The sequence below is a fragment of the Pyxicephalus adspersus genome, chromosome 3 (assembly GCF_032062135.1).
Source record: "Pyxicephalus adspersus chromosome 3, UCB_Pads_2.0, whole genome shotgun sequence".
NCBI classification, from domain to species: Eukaryota; Metazoa; Chordata; class Amphibia; order Anura; family Pyxicephalidae; genus Pyxicephalus; species Pyxicephalus adspersus.
Genome location: NC_092860.1, coordinates 1,805,689 through 1,824,303, shown reverse-complemented (window position 1 = coordinate 1,824,303; position 18,615 = coordinate 1,805,689). Strand labels below are relative to the sequence as shown.

At 43.1% G+C, this 18,615-nt stretch overlaps 1 protein-coding gene across 2 annotated transcripts in view; it reads right to left on the bottom strand.

Annotated features, from left to right (window-relative positions):
* Positions 1 to 2,440: 2,440 nt before the first annotated feature.
* The window catches only part of FOXK2 (forkhead box K2), a 56,394-nt gene continuing 40,219 nt past the window's right edge, over positions 2,441 to 18,615 (bottom strand). The window contains exons 2-10 of one of the 2 annotated variants that reach the window (XM_072403304.1): positions 15,224 to 15,418; positions 13,571 to 13,712; positions 13,347 to 13,493; positions 9,226 to 9,419; positions 7,798 to 7,973; positions 6,553 to 6,852; positions 6,083 to 6,292; positions 5,261 to 5,320; positions 2,441 to 4,303 (exon numbers count right to left, since the gene is read on the bottom strand). In XM_072403304.1, coding sequence (XP_072259405.1) covers positions 4,092 to 4,303; positions 5,261 to 5,320; positions 6,083 to 6,292; positions 6,553 to 6,852; positions 7,798 to 7,973; positions 9,226 to 9,419; positions 13,347 to 13,493; positions 13,571 to 13,712; positions 15,224 to 15,418 — 1,636 coding nt within the window. In that variant the 3' untranslated portion in view covers positions 2,441 to 4,091. The remainder of the gene's footprint in view (positions 4,304 to 5,260; positions 5,321 to 6,082; positions 6,293 to 6,552; positions 6,853 to 7,797; positions 7,974 to 9,225; positions 9,420 to 13,346; positions 13,494 to 13,570; positions 13,713 to 15,223; positions 15,419 to 18,615) is intronic. The other variant, XM_072403305.1, reaches the window with a different exon arrangement.

Sequence of the window (18,615 nt, the reverse complement as noted above, 5' to 3'; positions counted from 1 at the left end):
TAAAAATTTAGGACATCCCCAATGTGTGCTGATTCCTTGAAGTGTGACCATGGGCAGAATACAAATGAGATATTATAACCTGGCAGTGGCATTAAGCAGCCTTTGTTTCCTAGAATGCTCCTGTAATAGTTTATCTGTTGATGCTGCCAGTAGGTCCAATTTTTTCCACTTCCTAACGCAGACTGTTCTAAACCCATCTATTTATTATGACAGACTGACTTGGGGTGGATTTACCATTTAAAAAGCTGAGGTTTGCCTAAAACATAAAAAAAAACACTAACCTTGTCCTGTTGTCCTCCAGGGTCCTACAGCTCCTTGGGACAGGTCTTCTTTCTTCGATCTTCTCCCGCCATGTGCAGAGACGTTCTCCAGGGTTTTCCTGGTGACGTCTGCGGGCGGGAGGAGCGGCGGGAAATTCAAATAATTTTGTATTGTATTTAATACAAAAAAGCTGTATTGAGTCCAATACAAATAAATCTTTATATTTATTTATATATACATTATACAAGCTACTGTACAGGTATATTACATGTTTAGCTATTTTTTTAACAGATTTTGGTGTTTTTTTTATTTAAAGTTTATTTTTAAATATTGAACATATTTCAGTGAGGTATACCTAAGAAATACAGGCCTACAAGGTAAAATAAATTTCCATGCAAAAAAAGTAATGCTTTTTGCGCAGAAATATGGACAGATTTATAATGCCAGAGGGAATGAAAGAAATGTGGCTTTAACCTACACTGCAGTTTGTCCCAGGATAAAGAGTTTTTTTTTATCTCCAGGGTAGATTATTGGCCTAGACCAGGCAGCAAAATCTTTTTTGTGCTCAGCAGGGTTCAGATAACACTTTATTATATAAAATTAGGGCAGGAGACTAGTAAAAGCATGGATATTATGGCATGCATGATGTTAAAACTGAAAAAAGTAATCTGTAATTTTGCTATACCTTCTAAGAACAGAGTCCAAAAATGGAGGAGCAGAACTGGTAGGTAGAGAAGCTTTTTCCTGATGCTGGTGATTCAGTAATGACACAGCGGGAGGGGATGCATTTTTAGAAAGGTCATCAATTGTAGGTTTGCTAATTCACCATAATAGCCTTAGCCATTGACCAATCATATTGGGAGATCAGTCCGGTCTGCCAATAGGAAATGCTGGCAGTTTTATCCCATCTTCTGTGAGGCTTTTTACTGGAGGACTCTGGGCTGGAATGCGTGAGATGACAAAGTTTACAACTACATTATCACAGGGAGCCCAGGAGTGCAGATAGAGTGCCTGTACTAGCTTTGTAGGGACAAACTGAAGACATTGAAGAAGCAGCCATCCCAAAAAAGGTAAGTGATGGCTGGTGTGTAAGTTAAGGATACTATGTGGGTGTATGTTGGCAAAATTCCCTAGGGGTGTGCTTTGAATATGGTGGCATTAAGCATACGGTATGAGGTCACTCTACTTTTGCCCTTTGAAAATACATTACCGCTGACTTACACAGTGTATTGGGCTGCGCACTCAGCACGTCAGTTTACCTGCGGCCCCCCCCACACACTCGGCACGTCAGTTTAGGTGCGGACCCCTCCACGCACTCGGCACGCCACTTTGCCTCCTAACCACCCGCACTCTGCACATCAATTTGCCTCCTGAACCCCGCACATTACATACTTCTCAGCCCACTGGCTGTACATCAGTTTTACCCTTTAACATTCAATTTGTTATTAATAGAATACAAAGCAATATTGAAAAGAAAAAAAAGAAAGGGGGTGAAAAAAAACAGCAGACCAAAAAAAGGAAAGAATTGGCTGCCTCTGTGCCATGGACCTCAGTCTGTTTACAGAGATTTTCACAATATATTCATATTTTAAAAGGGTGTGTGTGTGTGTGTGTGTGTGTGTGTGTGTTTTTGATCCAAACACAACAGACTTCCCCCATCTAGGAAGCAAACACAGCACAGGTGACGGGTTGTAAAAAAAAAAAAAAAAAGTCTCTTACAATATTCATTCAGAAAGAACTGGAAAGCAGAACTCAACCAACCAATTCAATCTCAACTTTTATGACAAAATTAAAGCAGATTGGCCTCAGGTTCATTGTAACCCCAATAAGAAGCAGTAAGTATTTGCTTTATGCAACAGAATATCTGCAGATGGGAGGGCCTCGGATTCAGGATGGAGCATCAGGCCTTTGTGTGGAAGCACCAGTATCTGCAATCAAAAGTTCTATTTCTGCAGAACACTGGCAGGGGAGAGGCTTTTCTACTCCTTTTCACTGAAAAGAAACCCTCTAAGTTTGCTCACCTTGTGATGGATCTGGAACATAATAATTTTGTATGAATTGGGCTATAACGCTTTTCTAAGCAACCCAACCCAATTCTTTTCAGATTCCTCCACAAGCCTCGACCGCCTCCAAATCTTCTCCACAGAAGAAAAACGTACAGACAATTAAAAAAAAAAAGTTTTTGATGTAAAACGTCATACTCCTAGGTTTATTAAATGTCAAGATTATAAATATTTTAATGATGCCATTAAACAAAAAAATATATATATAAATAAATGCCACCTTGCATCATCCAAACGCCATTTTCAGAGAAGGTCAGACATTTTGAATAATGAAACGGAACCGGATTGGAGGAAAAAAAAAAAACCCTGCAGTTAAAAAGGAACAATGGAGAAATGGGAAATGAATGTAAAACTTTGCCAGGCGCATGGAAACTTCCTGCCGCACAACGGACACAAACTAAAAACATAAATGTGACCGTTACAAGTGTGTCATGTGACAAACTGGCTCGCCAAAATCAAAAGATGACCCATAACGGAAACTAAAAACGGGACAAACGCGTTTCACCGCTGACATTTTCGGCTGTTGGATGAAAGTTACCCTTGACACGTTTTTCTTTTACGATTTTTTTTTTGTTTATTATTTTTTTTTCATCATTTCCTTCTTGCTGTTTGGATTTTTTTTCTTCCTAACTGGGACTTTGACAGCAGCCTTTGCCATAACATACACAATATTAAGCAAGATAATTTTTATGTTTTTTTTTTTCTTTTTTTATAACCTTAGAAGTAAGGAAGGGAGGGGCAGGGCAGTGGAGGAGGAGGGGTGGGAAGGGTGAAAGGTGGGTAAATTAGGCTGGAACACAGAACAGAAGGGAACAAAAGGGGGTTAAGTGCAGCTCTGATCAAAATCAATAGCAGTTTCTTTTACAATTTGTTAAAATGTCTCTTTAGGTATCCGATGTTTTTTTTATCTTCTTTTTCTTTTCTTCTTCAAAATAAAAATTGTTGCAGGTGTATGCAAGCTTCAAATAAAAGAAATAAAATCACTACAGAGACGAGGGAAACAATATAAAAAAATTTAGACTAAAAAGGGCGACATTTTTGCAAATGTGAATTTTTTTTTAGATAAAATCGAAAAAGAAAAAAAAGAAAAAGAAAAACTACATTCGTTTTGCAAACTAAAAAAAAATTATAATACTAAAAAAGCAACAGAAGATGTTAACATTGGAGTGGCTGGATTATATGAAATGTACGACCCATATTCCTGATCTGTTTGAAAAAAGAAAAAATGGGGGGAAAAAAAATACTGCAAAAGAAATTTATTGTAATGCCTATCCTCCCGCCCGCCGGTAAGACGTTTCCAGGCCGTTCTGGAAAGGGCGAGAGGTGGAGGACTTAGCTGCCGGGTATTCCTTGGATAAGGAATATGCAATCACTTGTCAGATCTCGATCATATTAATTATAGTATTTGCCACGTTAGTGTGCTCAGTATATGACATGGAAAAAAAAATGTAAATCTGGTCGGCTTTTACGCATGTCGGTACATCCTGCATCTACTGCGGGCGGGGGATGGAAGCTTTAGGCGCTAGATGAGATTAGATGCACTTTCTCTATTTCTTCCATGGTGACCCGTGTGGATTCAGTGCTGATTTGGAACATAATTTTCATCACAGGGCCTCCCCACCGGTGTGTACGATGAGAGAGCATTTTGCTTTTGGCACCTCTGATGCTGTGACTGGTAAATGGGTGTCCTCTTTCCAGAAATAGGGCAAAAACAAAAAAAAAAAACAAAACAGGGCGAAGAAAAGAAAAAGAAAATATGCGTGGTTCCTATTTTTGGTTGTCTTGTTCGTTGGACGCTGCCGCGGTTCCTTCTGTCTGGGCGTTATCGTTTACGCCTTTGACTAAACCTTCCGAAGTTTCCTCTGTCTTGAGTTTCTTGATTTCAGTCTGGTCGCTCTGGTCACCGTTTTGCCTCTTGGTCGGGAGTGAAGCTGACGCAGAGGCGTGGGTGGCCAACATGTGGAGGGGGCTAGCTGCAGCTGCAAGGGAGGAGGACGACACTTAGTACATACTATGGGCAAGCAGACATTTTTACACATGTATGACAGTACAGCAGATTCAGGTGCTAGACCTCAATGCTATCAGGAAATCATTGGACTCTGCAATTCTTTGCTTTTTACTGTAGGAATCAGAATTAAATAGAGGGCTTTCTTAAAGTAAAAAAACTTTTTTTCTGGTAATTTTCATACTATACCATTGATTTGGTGATTAATCTGCATTCTGTAAGGACTCAGCCAGGGGTAAGATTATTTAACATTTCCTATTTTTTCAGGTTTTAGAGGAGGAGGGAGAGAAAGGAGGAGAAAGGAATTAGCTAATAAAAAGTACACAAGCCTGCGTCGTTGGGGAAGCTTTCCTTTTTGTTTGAATATATATCAAATGTTTTTATTAGCGGGGTTTAGAGGACCCCAGTGCAGCAATAAAAATAGAAAAATGAAGGCATATTTGCCTGATTTTTTTATCAGGCAGAGCCAAGCTAAAGGGTCCCTTCACACCTCCTTCCAATTGTTTGCTTTAGGAAATCTTCACTGTTTACATTCTACCAGCACAAATTTTAACCCTTCAGGACAGCCAGCAATGTTAGAACCAAATAGTAACCCTTCAGGACAGCTGGCACTGCCAAAACCCAATGGTAACCCTTCAGGACAGCTGGTACTGCCAAAACCCAATGGCAACACTTTAGGACAGCTGGCACTATTAGAACTCAATTGTAACCCTTTAGGACAGCCGGCACTGTCAGAACCCAATGGCAACGCTTTAAGACAGCCGGTACTGCGGGAACCCAATGTTAGCCACTTTAGGACAGTGGGCAGTGCCAGAACCCAATGTTAACCCTTCAGAACAGCCGACACTGCCAGAACCCAATGGTAACCCCTTGGAACAGCCGGCACCACCAGAATACAGCATAGAAAATACAAACACAAAATCATTCCTACCTCGGCTTCCATTTCCTCTCCACTGCCAAGCTCTGTCAATCAGGTGGGAACTGGAGTTTGCTGAAAGAAATATTCAGCTCAAGATCTGAATGTGCACACGGGACTAATCATCCGTCCCGAGTAACAAATTTAGGAAGAGGGGCGGGGAAGTGGGGAGGGACTGGACATGTGATTCGATATTGACAGACACATTAACAAACATAAAAGCTGAACGCAGAGAGCTCCAAGGTGCGACAGATGCAAGGGGGGCACCAGAGACTGACAGACGTAGGGGGCAGCAGAGTGAAACAAACAGAGGGCGCTATTGCTGCTGTCATTCTAATACTGAGAGCTGTACTTACCCAGGTATGGCGAGGGGATCTATCAGATACATCAGTAAATAGAGTAGAGAAAGTAGTGAGAAGAGAGCAGGGTTAGGAAAGAGTGGCAATAGAAGGACAGAGGTAGTTGGCCTGTAGGAGGAAGGAAGAGGGTGAAAGGAGCAATGAAAGTGACAAGCAGGGAAGGGGTATCGAGGGCAGCACTTAGAGGTAATTATCAGACAAACTAAGGACCTGTGATGATGGGAGAATGAAGGGTTTGGTGTGAAGAGACTGGTAGGAGATAGTGTGGGGTGGGAGGAAGTGAGGTTGGAGTTGTGGTGTCATAGGATGATGGAAGGAAAAGCAGCAAGTAAGAAATGATGGTGTGATAAAGGTAGTAGTACAGATAATGAGGGTCGGTTGACATGGGTTCAGCTCCCAGTATTAGGCAGACAAAATCATTCTTTGCAGCAGAGCCTATTATAGAGAAAAGAGGAAGGGGAATGGGGGATTCTCTTACCTGTAGTGACCTGTCCTTGTATGGCAGTGGTAATGGGCACCACGTGTGTCCCATTCTGTGTGACTGCTTTGATGGGGAGCTGGTGTTGACCTAGGGGGGCTTGCTGAACTATAGTAACCGTCTGAAGAGGAGCAGACGATGAGGTCTGAATTATTCGGCTGGCTGTGCCGAGCGTGGGGTGGTTAATTGCAGGAATTGCTTCTACTTTCACTGTGGGAAGATTAAGATAGTGAAGAGGTGAACATCTGTAGAGCGACAGTCATCAGCAATATCAGTGTCAACATAGCAGAGGTATCTCACAGGCTGATGTGAAGACCCAAAGTTATAACCCTGGGTTGATCCAGAGGCCATTTTATATTGCACAAATAGAGGGGCTCAGAGTGTGTACAGACCTCATGGCACATGGGCATGGGCTCTGGACCTCCATACAGAATGTCAAACATTTAATGTGCGTATGATTTAGATCTTACCCTTCACCTCCTTGTGGTCTCCATTCTCTTGAGGCTCTAATTTAGGCTGAGCTACTACTGCGGCCTGAGCTACCATTGCCTGTCCACCGACTGTGTAGGTGTTGACAGGAGTTAGGCCCGAGACATTGGTAACTGACACTGCAGGAATCTGGTGGACCACGTGCACAGTTTGCACGACGGTCTGCTGCTGCTGCTGGGAGGTGGTGACAGGGGTGGCCACTGTATAAGTCACTGGTTTAATAGTCTGGGGGAGCTGCCGTTGCACAGTGATGAGGACTGATTGGCTGGAGAGGGGGGATCCTGTGTTAAGAAGAGAAAACTATATTAATAACTTGCATCTTACTGCAATCATAATATCCAAATGTCCGTCATGCAATCCTAACATACAAAAAAAAAAAAACAAAAAGAAAATTTCTGTTGTCAGGAGCAACCTCTAAAACTTCTGCTGCAGAGCTCAGATACCAATACCAAATTTAGAAGCTTTACCTTTTTAGCAACTCTGCCAAATTTGTGTAACTGTGAATGTGACTTTCTCAGCTGATGAATTCACTCCTGTTATTTAAGATTACCTTCAGACACATGTTCACTGAATGTCAAGACTGCCCCATAGGGTCTGTGGTATGTTATATGTAAGTCAGGATGATGGGCAGAATCTCTGGGAAACAGCAGAAGTGGGGAGATGCTGCTACACCAATAGGGATCATCCAGAAATCCAATCAGGAATAGAAACAATCTAGAATTTGCTTGTAAGCTGCACTGTGTTACAGTATCTGTCTGGTGTGTTCACATCCCCACTAAGCATTATATTGAACTTTATCAGGGGTGGGAAAACTTTTTCAGTAAATTAAAATTTGAAAGAGGGGCCAGGCCAATAGGGGAGTGGGCGGGGTTATGCCATCATGATGCCACTGAACGTGCCACCATGATAGCATAACCCCGCCCACTGTCCCTTTGCAGATCTGAGCCTGTTATGGAGTAGTGGGGGGGAGTTATGTGCAGGGACACAGCCCGCCCACCTCCACGACCTGGGATACGAACGGGGGACACGTTCTGCGGCTCTGGCCGGTGTGCCCCCCTCAGAGGGGTTCTTCTCCTAAACCTGTTCAGGGTGACATCGGCCAGAGCCATGGAACACCCAAAGGGCCAGAGAAACAACCGTATTGGGCCGTAGTTTGCCCATGCCTGAACTATATCATAGTAATTTCGATAATTTACAGAATGCTGATGGCAGCTTTGTGCTCTCACCTGGGGCGCTCTGTGCAAACCGCGCTTCCTGGATCACTGCAAGCTTTGGCTGGATGGCGGTGGGTTCCGGGTCCATCGGGACTGGTGAGCCCTCCCTGGACAGACTTTCCGGGGTCTGGACACCACTCGAGTGTGCCGACAATACGCCGGAGTGGTTTGGAGATGCTGGTGCACTCCTAAGGGGGCAGACAAAGACAAACCAACATGGAGACCTCCACAGATCATATTTGCTTAACAAGCTACACACACCCAACATTATGCTAGTAGGTGAGAAAATTGAATGTAGCAGCTTACCGGTCCCCAAAATGTGGGTGCATTAGTTTTATCCAACTGAGACCGAGTACAGAAAAAAATATCTGTTGGTTATGATAGAAACCTTTAATTTGTGGTGCACTGAAATCTCATACAATAGTATCACCCTTTCCAGCTACATTCTGTGAATGACTGAACTACCCTACAATGTAATGGAAATGAGGAAAGGGGGAAGGGGTTTGTAGTAATAAGGCTGCAGCTCCTTCCCAGATGCAGTGGTTATAAATGTACAGGGAGTAGAACCACAAAAAATGCCTGGAGGAGAAAACTAATGCAAAATAAATTATAAGGACTGATTTTGTTTTTGGGGTGAGAATGAATGATAAGTGATATCAATGCCCAACCATGACTTTCAATGCACAGGCTTGGCAGTAAGAATGCCCAGACGCTTGGCTCATCTTGACGAGGGACTAGAATTCGCAACCAGCTGGGAAAATGCAGGAAGGCCTGCACATAGCTTCTAGCAGAGCAATCGGCAGGTCATCCGATCTGGCAAAATCTGGTTTACATTAACCCATACAAAATATTTGCAACGGCCAGCAGATGGCAGAGGAGGCACGTGGATGAAAGCGGGATGAATTCCAGACATGGATGAGTAATATGTTGCCTTGGAATACATATCAGAGGTGAGAGGAGACAATGGCTAATGTGGAAAAGAGCTCTGCTCAACCACATGTACAGCCTCTGTGCTCATACAACAGACCTAAGTGGGTGTGAGGACAGATAGGAGAAATACAGAGGCAAGCAGCATACAAATAGTGATCTGAGCTGTATGCACCAACACCGAAGCAAAGGATCCTATGAATCATCTGATAATGGGACAGAAAAGAGGTGAAATACCACTGGGTGCCCAGATTAATAATATCACAAATATGAAGCGTCTCTGTGGTGTCACCGGTCTTTAGAGAACGGATTGGCTGCGTTCTCATGAATATGAAACATCTTGGTGATATCACCGGTCTCTGTTATGTCTCTGGCCTCTATTGACTCTGATATCTTTTTAATGATCACTTTATATATTGCAGCACATTGCAAATTATTTCCTTTGCTGTGCTGTAAGATTTGTGATCTGTGCAACATCTGATAAACAGGCCGCTAAAGTCCTCTGCACCTTACCTTGAGGAAAGGGGTCCTAATGGGGTCCTAAAACACGGCACACCCCGAGGCCTTCGTTTTCTAAACGCTTGCTCTATAAGTTTGCTCTCAGAGGCTGGGTCTATCCTCCAGAAAGATCCTTTGCCGGGCTCCTCCTGAGATCGCGGGACTTTGATAAAATACCGGTTAAGAGAAAGGTTGTGACGGATAGAATTCTGAAGGAGAGCAGAGAAGATAAATTATTATTTGTATCCCACATTCACACACTATTATTATACATTTATATAGCGCTGACATATACCGCAGTGCTGTACAGAGAACACTGAGCAAGTCCTATCAGTCTCTGTACAGAGAACACTGAGCCAGTCCCATCAGTCTCTGTACAGAGGAGCTGACACTCTAATGACCCCCAACAGTCACACACTTAAAGAAATATTTAGCTGTGACATTCTGCAATGAAAATGTCTGAAAGAATAACTAGCTCACAGTACAAAGATTCCCTCTTTCATTTGCAGCCTGGGAAAGATGAAAGAGAATACAATTGGTTGCCAAGAGCAACACTGACAGATCAAAGGATCTTTCCAAAAAATAGATTTTTATCCCCCCCAGCTATTGTAAATTGTAACACATCCTTTCAGTTCTGAAGAGAAAAGTTGGCCATTGTCAAACTGAAATGACGGGTTACTTTCAAACCCAGCCGCTTCCTATTAGTGAAACCAGACAGCATGGGAGAAGGTGAGGCTAGAAAATGATGACATGTATTGAGGAGCTCGGGCCTCCTGCGGGAGGATCGGGTTTTAGGCTGGAAGCACTTTGTAAAAAGCCAGAATTGTATTTTTATCATGTGCTGAACTTTAATCTGTTGTTACAGTTTTAAAAAAAAAAAATCCACCCAATGTAAGTAGATGAAGCCCCTCGGAGCTGGTAATTGATGTATGACATGACTATAAAGCATCACCATAAAAGTACAATGCTGTCAATGTAGCAACTCCACAGAGGATCAAAATGACATCCTGATATCGTGCACACCTTCAGCCAAAATAAACTCATGCAATGGCATGCCTCCGATATCACAGACACGGCTGCGGCTCTGCACAGGACTGACAATGGAGGTTTCCACAGTAAAAAGGAAACGGATGGCGAGCAAGCCACAGAGGTGAAAAGTCTCCAACTTTCCAGATCATTCTCAGCATGTAGACATCTTGTTTGGTTTATGTTGGCTGAAGATGTGACAATATAAATAGATTTCCAAGAGTTTAAAGACAGCCAGGCAGTTGTATAGGACAACAGGGAGTAAAGGGAAGACCTTGTCACTATACAGAATTAGTTTTAGAAGCCATACCTGTAAAAAGTGTAAACACTCCATTTAGCTGCTCCCTATTTCTAAGAAATCCTAATGAAATCTGCGGGTGAACAGACACATGCAGGAGTGTCAATTTCCTTTCTTCCCTGCATCTCTCACAGGTTCTTCCCTCTGACTTCCACTTTATAAAGGAAAAAAAATCAGCAATATGAAAGTTAGCAGGAGGAACCAGCAAGAGCTGGGAAGGTCATAGGAGACTGCTGGAAGCGTCAGCTTTTACGTGGACTCTCTCAGGATCAGAATGGGGTATCGGCAAAGGTATTTACAGTTTTTTTTTTCTACATAATAGCTTGACTTGAAATAAATATAGCAACAGGGTTGTTTTATGAGAGAGATGACTTCTTTGCCCATTTGGTTCTTGGTAAAGAATCCCCCCAAACCCACCTTACCAACACTTTCTTTCATTACATCAAGTGACAATACTCGTTTATTTTGGGTATATGTAAGCATGCAAGCCATGTAACAAAGCCCTCGTCTAGCACCTAACTGATAGGCTCTATCACATTATCTGGGAATAACATTGTTCCTCATTTGCAAATAGGAGAGCTGCAATGAGGAGTACGACAAGAGAAGAACCCTTTGCAAAAACACAGTCATTGGGCAACGTGTCAGTGTCACTAACATGCATGTATAGTCAAAATCACTAATTGGACAAACTTGCCCTGGAATGTGATACCGATGAATAGCCACAAAATCTAAAGTCTCCCTGCTGGACAGCGAAGCACAGAGGGAGGATCATTCACCTGTCGCACGCCTGCAGCCTCATGGGAGGCCAAACATTATCCAACAACTGAGCAGGATTTGGGAAATGAAAACTATACATCATGTACCCCTCCACTGCAATCTATGCTACAGAGGACCACTTACAATCTACCTAAAAGATAAAGTGTAGAAAATTGTCTGGCCATCAGATTACAGACCTAACACAATCAGATGCACTGGACACAACATGACTGTGAATTAGGACTGCAAACAATTGAGAGCTCCTGGTCCAGTTTATTCCATGTGCCATTAAAGGCAATCCTGATACATTGGTGGTTTAAAAAAAGGGATTATAAGCAAGGGACTAATATTGGGTGATGGAGGGAAAACATAGGGTATTCCCCTCCACACTGTGGCTGAACAATTCACAAGCTGGACACTGAGGAAGTGACGTCACTTCCTCGCTGACCTCATTTATGCTGGCAGAGCTCACAATGACAATAACTTAAAGGGACATCATTTTTTTTTTAAATTTTATACATAGAAACAAAGTGTAACTTAAAAATTCTTAAAGCCATTGAATCCTAAAATGCAGTGGTAGCATCTCCTTTTTTTTAGTAAGTTTCCCCTTAATCTTCATCTTGTGGTGCTGCAAGTAACACTGCCTGTCCTAGAGTGTCAGCATTCAGTACTACTATATAATATGCATTCTCTCTCCAGGACCCTCTCCTCTACAATCTATTATGAATGCTGCAGCCAGACTAATCAATCCCACCTACCCCATACACAGCCTTCCCACCACTCCTCTTCTGCTGTCTCTCTTTGTAGTTCTCTACATTGGCTTCCATTTCAACTTAGAATCAAATACAAACTCCTGTGGTTTGCCTTTAAAGTCCTCCACAGCTCCTGTCCCACCTACCTACCTGATACACAAATCCCTCCACAGCTCTTGTCCCACCTACCTACCTGATACACAAACCCCTCCACAGCTCTTGTCCCACCTACCTACCTGATACACAAATCCCTCCACAGCTCTTGTCCCACCTACCTACCTGAGACACAAAGCCCTCCACAGCTCTTGTCCCACCTACCTACCTGATACACAAATCCCTCCACAGTTCCTGTCCTACTTACCTTTCTGCCCTAATAAAAAATACTCCCCTAGCGGCTCTCTTCACTCCTCCAATGACCTACTAATGACTTCCTCACTCCTCCTTCCTGACTTCCATACATAACCCTGTCACACACATTGCTCCAAGACTTCTCTAGAGCTGCCCCGACTCTCTGGAATCGTCCTCCTCGTCCTACTGGGCTTGCTCCTACTTTCTGCTAATTAAATGCTTCAACCTCACCCACCCTTCTTCTTCTGTCTCCTATACCCTCACTACTCACCCACCATTCCATATCCCCCTCCTATTGTGTGATACTTCCCCCACCTCCTAGATTGTAAACTCTTTGGGGCAGGGTCCTCTCCTCCCCGTGTCACTGTCTATATCTGTCTGCCATTTACAACCCCTACTTAATTGTACAGTGCTGCGTAATATGTTGGCGCTATATAAATATTATTATTAATAATAACATTTTTAATTGCATTAAGGATCAGAGTTGCCATCCCGAGGAGTATAGGACAAACTCATCTGCATGGAGGTGGGGAAAATCAGCTATTTTATGTTCATTTGATGCGTTTGTTGTCTTTCTGCACTAATCTAATTTAGGCCACAAAGCAGATTTGTTTTATTTTACAGCAGTTCTGAAGTCATATCCTCCAAACTGACAGGAAGCCAGTGTAGTTGATCTATTAAATCAAACAATTACCAAAGTGAAAATATTCACTTTAAATATTAAGTCATTTGCGTGCGTTTTCATTTTCCTTGCCATACAACAGGATATTTTTAGTGCCAACATAATATGAGGCGCTGTACATTAAATAGGGGATGCAAATGACAGACAGTGACATAGGAGGAGGCGAGGACCCTGCCCCGAAGAGCTTACATTCTAGATACTTCTATGTGACTGGCTTACAGCAGTATGTATATTACTGTAATTGTACACCCATTCACCCTTCCTGGGCACTCACCTGCCAGCCTTTGTCTGCTGTTCTGTAGTAGGGGTAGTTTTTTGTTATGTGCGTGTAGATGCCATTTAAAGTGAGCTGCTTGTCCGGCGCCATGGTAATTGCTTGTACTATTAGCTGTGCATAAGAATATGGGGGCTTCGAGTCATCCTGTAAAGAGGAGGAAAGGTCAGCACATGTGTAATATAAAGGATACAGACACAGAACATAGCAGAGATGGAGGTTACCTTGGGGCTGTCTCCGCCTGAAGCTTCTTTGTCATTCTCCAAGTGGGAATTGTCAGAGATCAGATCTGCAGGTATAACACGGCCCATTTTATAGCCAGATGAGCCAGCACCACGGGGACTAGAGGGGCAAGAGTTTGCAGCGCTGTATAGAGAAAGGCATATAATCAACTACTGATCAGCACTGGAAGGTTACAGGTAAAACGAAGGTTAGACCTTCAGTGAGATCTTACCAACCAGGTTCTACAACTACTGTAAAATAATATTTAATATTTTTCACCTTCCATGGCTTCCCAACATGCAGAATAAACTGGTTTGGGAGGCTGAATGACTAATGGTAAATACTGAGCACTAAACACATGGCATTTTAAGTAGAGCAGAGACACAAACTTGGATATGTAGCACACGAATGTGGGAGCAGCAGGGAATCAAATGCCTGCAGGGTAAATCTCACCATCGTGGGAGGTGTAGAGAGGCGAAAAGTCCTGAAAAATCTCAAAATTGTGTAAGTGCAATGACACAAACTGCTCTTGCAAAATGTCCAGTGTTCTCCCCAGCCCCTTTTAGCTAGGCGCACCACCAAGCACTTTTCAGTTTCATCCAAAAACAGCCGGATGGTTACTGAAAAGTTACTGAAGAGTTATGTCACAAAAAAAGGGGCTGCCACCCACCTACAATTTCTTCCCACCCAGCTCAAAAAAATGTTGAACACTGAATCTCAACATAGAGGGAAGGACAGAGACACAAACTCTTGAAGGGAAAAACGTGCCATTGTGGTAGGGGCAGATACACAGTAGGAAGATTTTCTGCAGCAGTTATCCCACCCCCACCCCCCAACTGTATTGTGCTGCCACCACCACTGCTGCAGTGAGGAGATTTCTCTGTAATAGTCTGTGTCTCCGCTCCCCCTCACGTTTGGAAAATTTCCCCTTTCTAAAACAGAGTTTGTCGCTCTATAAAACCACGGTCTTTATATTCTTTGCAGCTTTGTATTCAGCAGGTTACCTGGGATGCAGCTTTGTAGCTGGGAACATAGAAAATCTTCACCACAAACAAACCCAAAACCCATTTGTGGTACTATCAAACTAAGAATGAGGCTCTTTATTGAGGCTTTATCTTTAAATAACTGCAATGGCTGACTCAGACGATTGCTTTGTTTACCGAATCCTTATCCCAGGAAAGTATAACAGTCTGTGTTTAGATTATAAGTAACAAAATAAAAGAGGAAATGGCTGGAACATGATGAAAGGCCAATCTTGTACTGTGCTGTGTTAGCTGCATTCCTCATCTGAGTGATCCACAGCAGGAATCAGATTCCCATTACAGCTCCAACCTTAACCAAAGTATGTGTGTGCTATTGTTAATACAAAGCACTCATCTGCCACTTGTTACTGTGTATGTATAGATTACTAATGGGTTAAAATTAAACCATTTATTTTGCTGCATGTGACAGAAGAGAGCTTACACTGGTACGGCACAAGCTTTGTCATTGGTCATTGTAAGTATACTGAACAGTTATCTTCCCGGCCCCTTTTAGCTGGGGGGTGCACCGCCCAGCACTTTTCAGTAGCCATCCCACTGTTTATGGGTGGTTACTGATGAGTAGGGGCATAATACATAATAAGGTGGTAACTAAGTGGGCAGTGTAGTTCTCACCTTATGGTTCCGGTTGGTGAAGGCAGGGGGCTGATCAGGTGAGCCATGTTCTCTGGAATGTTTATGGTCAGGGGGGAGATCTGCGGCTGCACTGGTTTGATAGGGGACTCTGGGGCTTCCTGCTTCACCTTCTTGTCACGTGACAGGGCAGTAAACGTGATCTTGATATTTGTGCTGGGAAACCTGAAGGTGCATCTGTGGAACAGAAAGAGAAATAGGAGTCAATACAGAAATCAAAGCACTGAAAATAAAAATTGAGGTGGACCAACAACTACTTATGGACTGGAAAACTGAGGACAGGGTCCAGACCTAATAGCTATTTTTTGCAGAAATAGAATACCCAGAAAGGAAGGACCACTAAGCTCCAACATGGCCCATCATGCAACCATATGTCTATTAAATTAAACAGTATTTAAATAGCGCCAACATATTATGCAGCGCTGTACATTAATTAGGGGTTGCAAATGTCAGATACAGACAGTGACACAGGAGGATAGGACCCTGCTCCAAAGAGCTTACAATCTAAGAGGTGGGGAAGCAGCATACAACAGGAAGGGGGGATATAGGTCAAACATCCCAGGAGTTGGTGGCTCTTGAATGGTGCCAAAGAATCTGCCCCTTTGTAGTGTAACTCTCAGTTGGGCCCGGGTTAAATCCATGTGTTGACAAAGAGGACATCACATTAAAAGTGACCTAAAAGTAGAGTTCTAGGCTACAAGTGCTGCATTATCACTCCAGGCCAGTGACAAAATATTAAAGGCCAATGATACGAAAAGCTTTTTTTTTTTTACCATTGCAAGGCACACATTGCGTTTCATTGAGGAAATGATCTGAGGGCCATGCCTGTGTTTGGAGAGATTCAGCACAGACCCGCATTGGTTCTAACTTGAATAGTTAGAGGTGCAAGGGTTAATTGTTTTCCAGAAGAGGCTGAACGGGACCATTACACTATGTAATAGCAGTGTGAACAAATCCACGAGATGGCAGTGGGCCAGTATGAAGTGAAAATAACCTGGGGCATTAATCTAGCTCAGACTTTGGCAGTGCGTATAGAAAACTGCCCAGCGACAGCCAAAATAGACCAAAGGCCTTACTGGGTGACAGCAGTGGTGGTATTTGGCCGTGTGTGTACACAACAGATACTCTGCAGCCAAAATAGACTAAAGGCCTTACTGGGTGACGGTATTTGGTATACGGTGTGTACACAACAGATGCCAACACAACAACTTACACAGCAGCTGAGGATGGAGTCTGCAAGCACAGCACAAAAATTATGATAAAAATGTCATAAAAACATACAACACAAACCTGTCATCTATAGTATAAGCAAAAACACGCCAGAAATAACACCCATCATACACACATAGAACCGGCAATGAGAGGAAATCCCTCTAATGGGCTACAGTCTGAAAATTTTGGCTGTACAAACCCTATATACAAAAAATATATATTCAATATCAAAAGGGTAAAAAATACCCGGTATCCACTGGATAGTTCCACCTACAGACCTGCATGCTTGTTCAAGGTCACCAACTTCTATATGTGTAAACCAAGTGATCAGAATGATAGCCGGGAAGCCATTGCAGGATAAATTGACATCCATTGGAGGATGTCAATTTATCCTGCAATGCAAGAGCATTTAGGGGCTGCAGGGGACCCAAGAGATGCAGATTCCTGGAAGTGTCAGCGACTCCTCCGTCTCATTCTGAAGCTCAGTTTCCAGCTACGGATGAAGGCATGTTCGGGTTCTGTTGGATAAAAGCATAAGGAAAGCCTGGAGCCAAACACAGCACATTCAATGCTTAAGAGTGAAATGCCTCGGTTTTGGATCTGTGCAGCTCAACAGTTCATATAAGGATTTCTCAGGATCAGAGCAGTTTTGGCTGTCCTGTGCAGCCGGAAATGCGAGTGCAGTTTGCTCTTTTTGGGTTCTGGTTTCATTAACATGCTTTTATTAAATACCTGGGCTGCTTTAAAAGATAGGAAAATGATGAATTGGGGTTAAAGTAGATGGGTGATATGTGAGCACTGAACAGAGATGGATGTCAGGAGTCACTCCCCCTCCCTAATGCTAACTGCCTGGTAAGCAACAGCTGACAACCAGCTCCAAGCTTCCATACAGAATACTGAAGACTGCAGAATCTTCCTGTGGTGAAGTGGGAAGGGGATTTATACATTGTATACATGTTGTATTGTAATGTCATCTTATGCAGCACAGATGGGTTAATCCTGGAATGGAAAATGCAGAGACAGAGAGGCCTGCAGGAATATGATCCACCTCCAGCTCTGCACATGCAGGATGAGCTGAAACTGTTACTTGCTCAGCACTTGCCTGATATAGAGGCGGAAAGAAATAAAGTACCTAAAATCTCTTTCTATGTAATCTTCTCAAACTCCCTGTGTAGAAAGTAAATCAAACTCCAATGCAGTGCACATGTGAACGGTGTATATCCTTCCCAGATGCATATGTACAATGTTTGCATGCTGCAATGGCAAGTTAGGTGCACCAGTCATGCATGCTCAGCAGCGGCCAGGGCCCACACGTAAGATTTGCATCTTTCCCCAAACACCATCTGCAGAAAGCATTCACTTACAGAGGGGAGGGATGGACCCATTCGGGATGAGTACACCTTACTTGACACTACACTTCTTTACTAACATGTTTTAGGTAATTAGTAGTGCCTGGATGTTTGTAAAAGACGTGCACTTCATTAGATCAGTGATCTTCCCGGCCCCTTTAAGCCGCCCAGCACTTTTCACTAACCACCCGGCTGAGTTGGGCCAATGATGAGGCTGCCACCCGCCTACAATTTTTCCCATCCACCTTAAAAAAAAAAAAAAAAAAAAAAAAAATCTGGTCTGAACACTGTAGATGTATGCTGACCATGGCTTATTTGATAAACTTTATTGCAAATGAAGCTCACAGGTTTCTTTGTCTTCTGGATCTTAAAATTGCTTGTCCTTCAAAAAATCCAGTCAAGAAAAATGTCATTCTGGCACTTCCTGGTAAACGGTGCCATCATCGTCCCCGTCCAGTTGTGCTCCTTGGCTTAGGCTACGTACACGTCAGATGATTCTCATCCGACGGGGGCCTCAGGGCCGATATCAGACGAGAATCTAAGGTGTGTACAGCAGCCATCCCGAACAGAAGATGAAAAACTGCAATGGAAGGAAAGGGAGGAGAGCAAAGTGGGATGCCGCTTGCTTGTTCTGCCCCCTACCCTATCCATAGAACAGAACGGTATATACCAGGGGTCAGCAACCTTTACTATCAAAAGAGCCATTTTGCCTCCTCTTCCACTAAAGAAAAATAGCCTGGAGCCGCAAAACATAACACAGTTTATAAACTTTTAAAAGTTTTAATATTTTTTTAATTTTACCTGTTACAACAA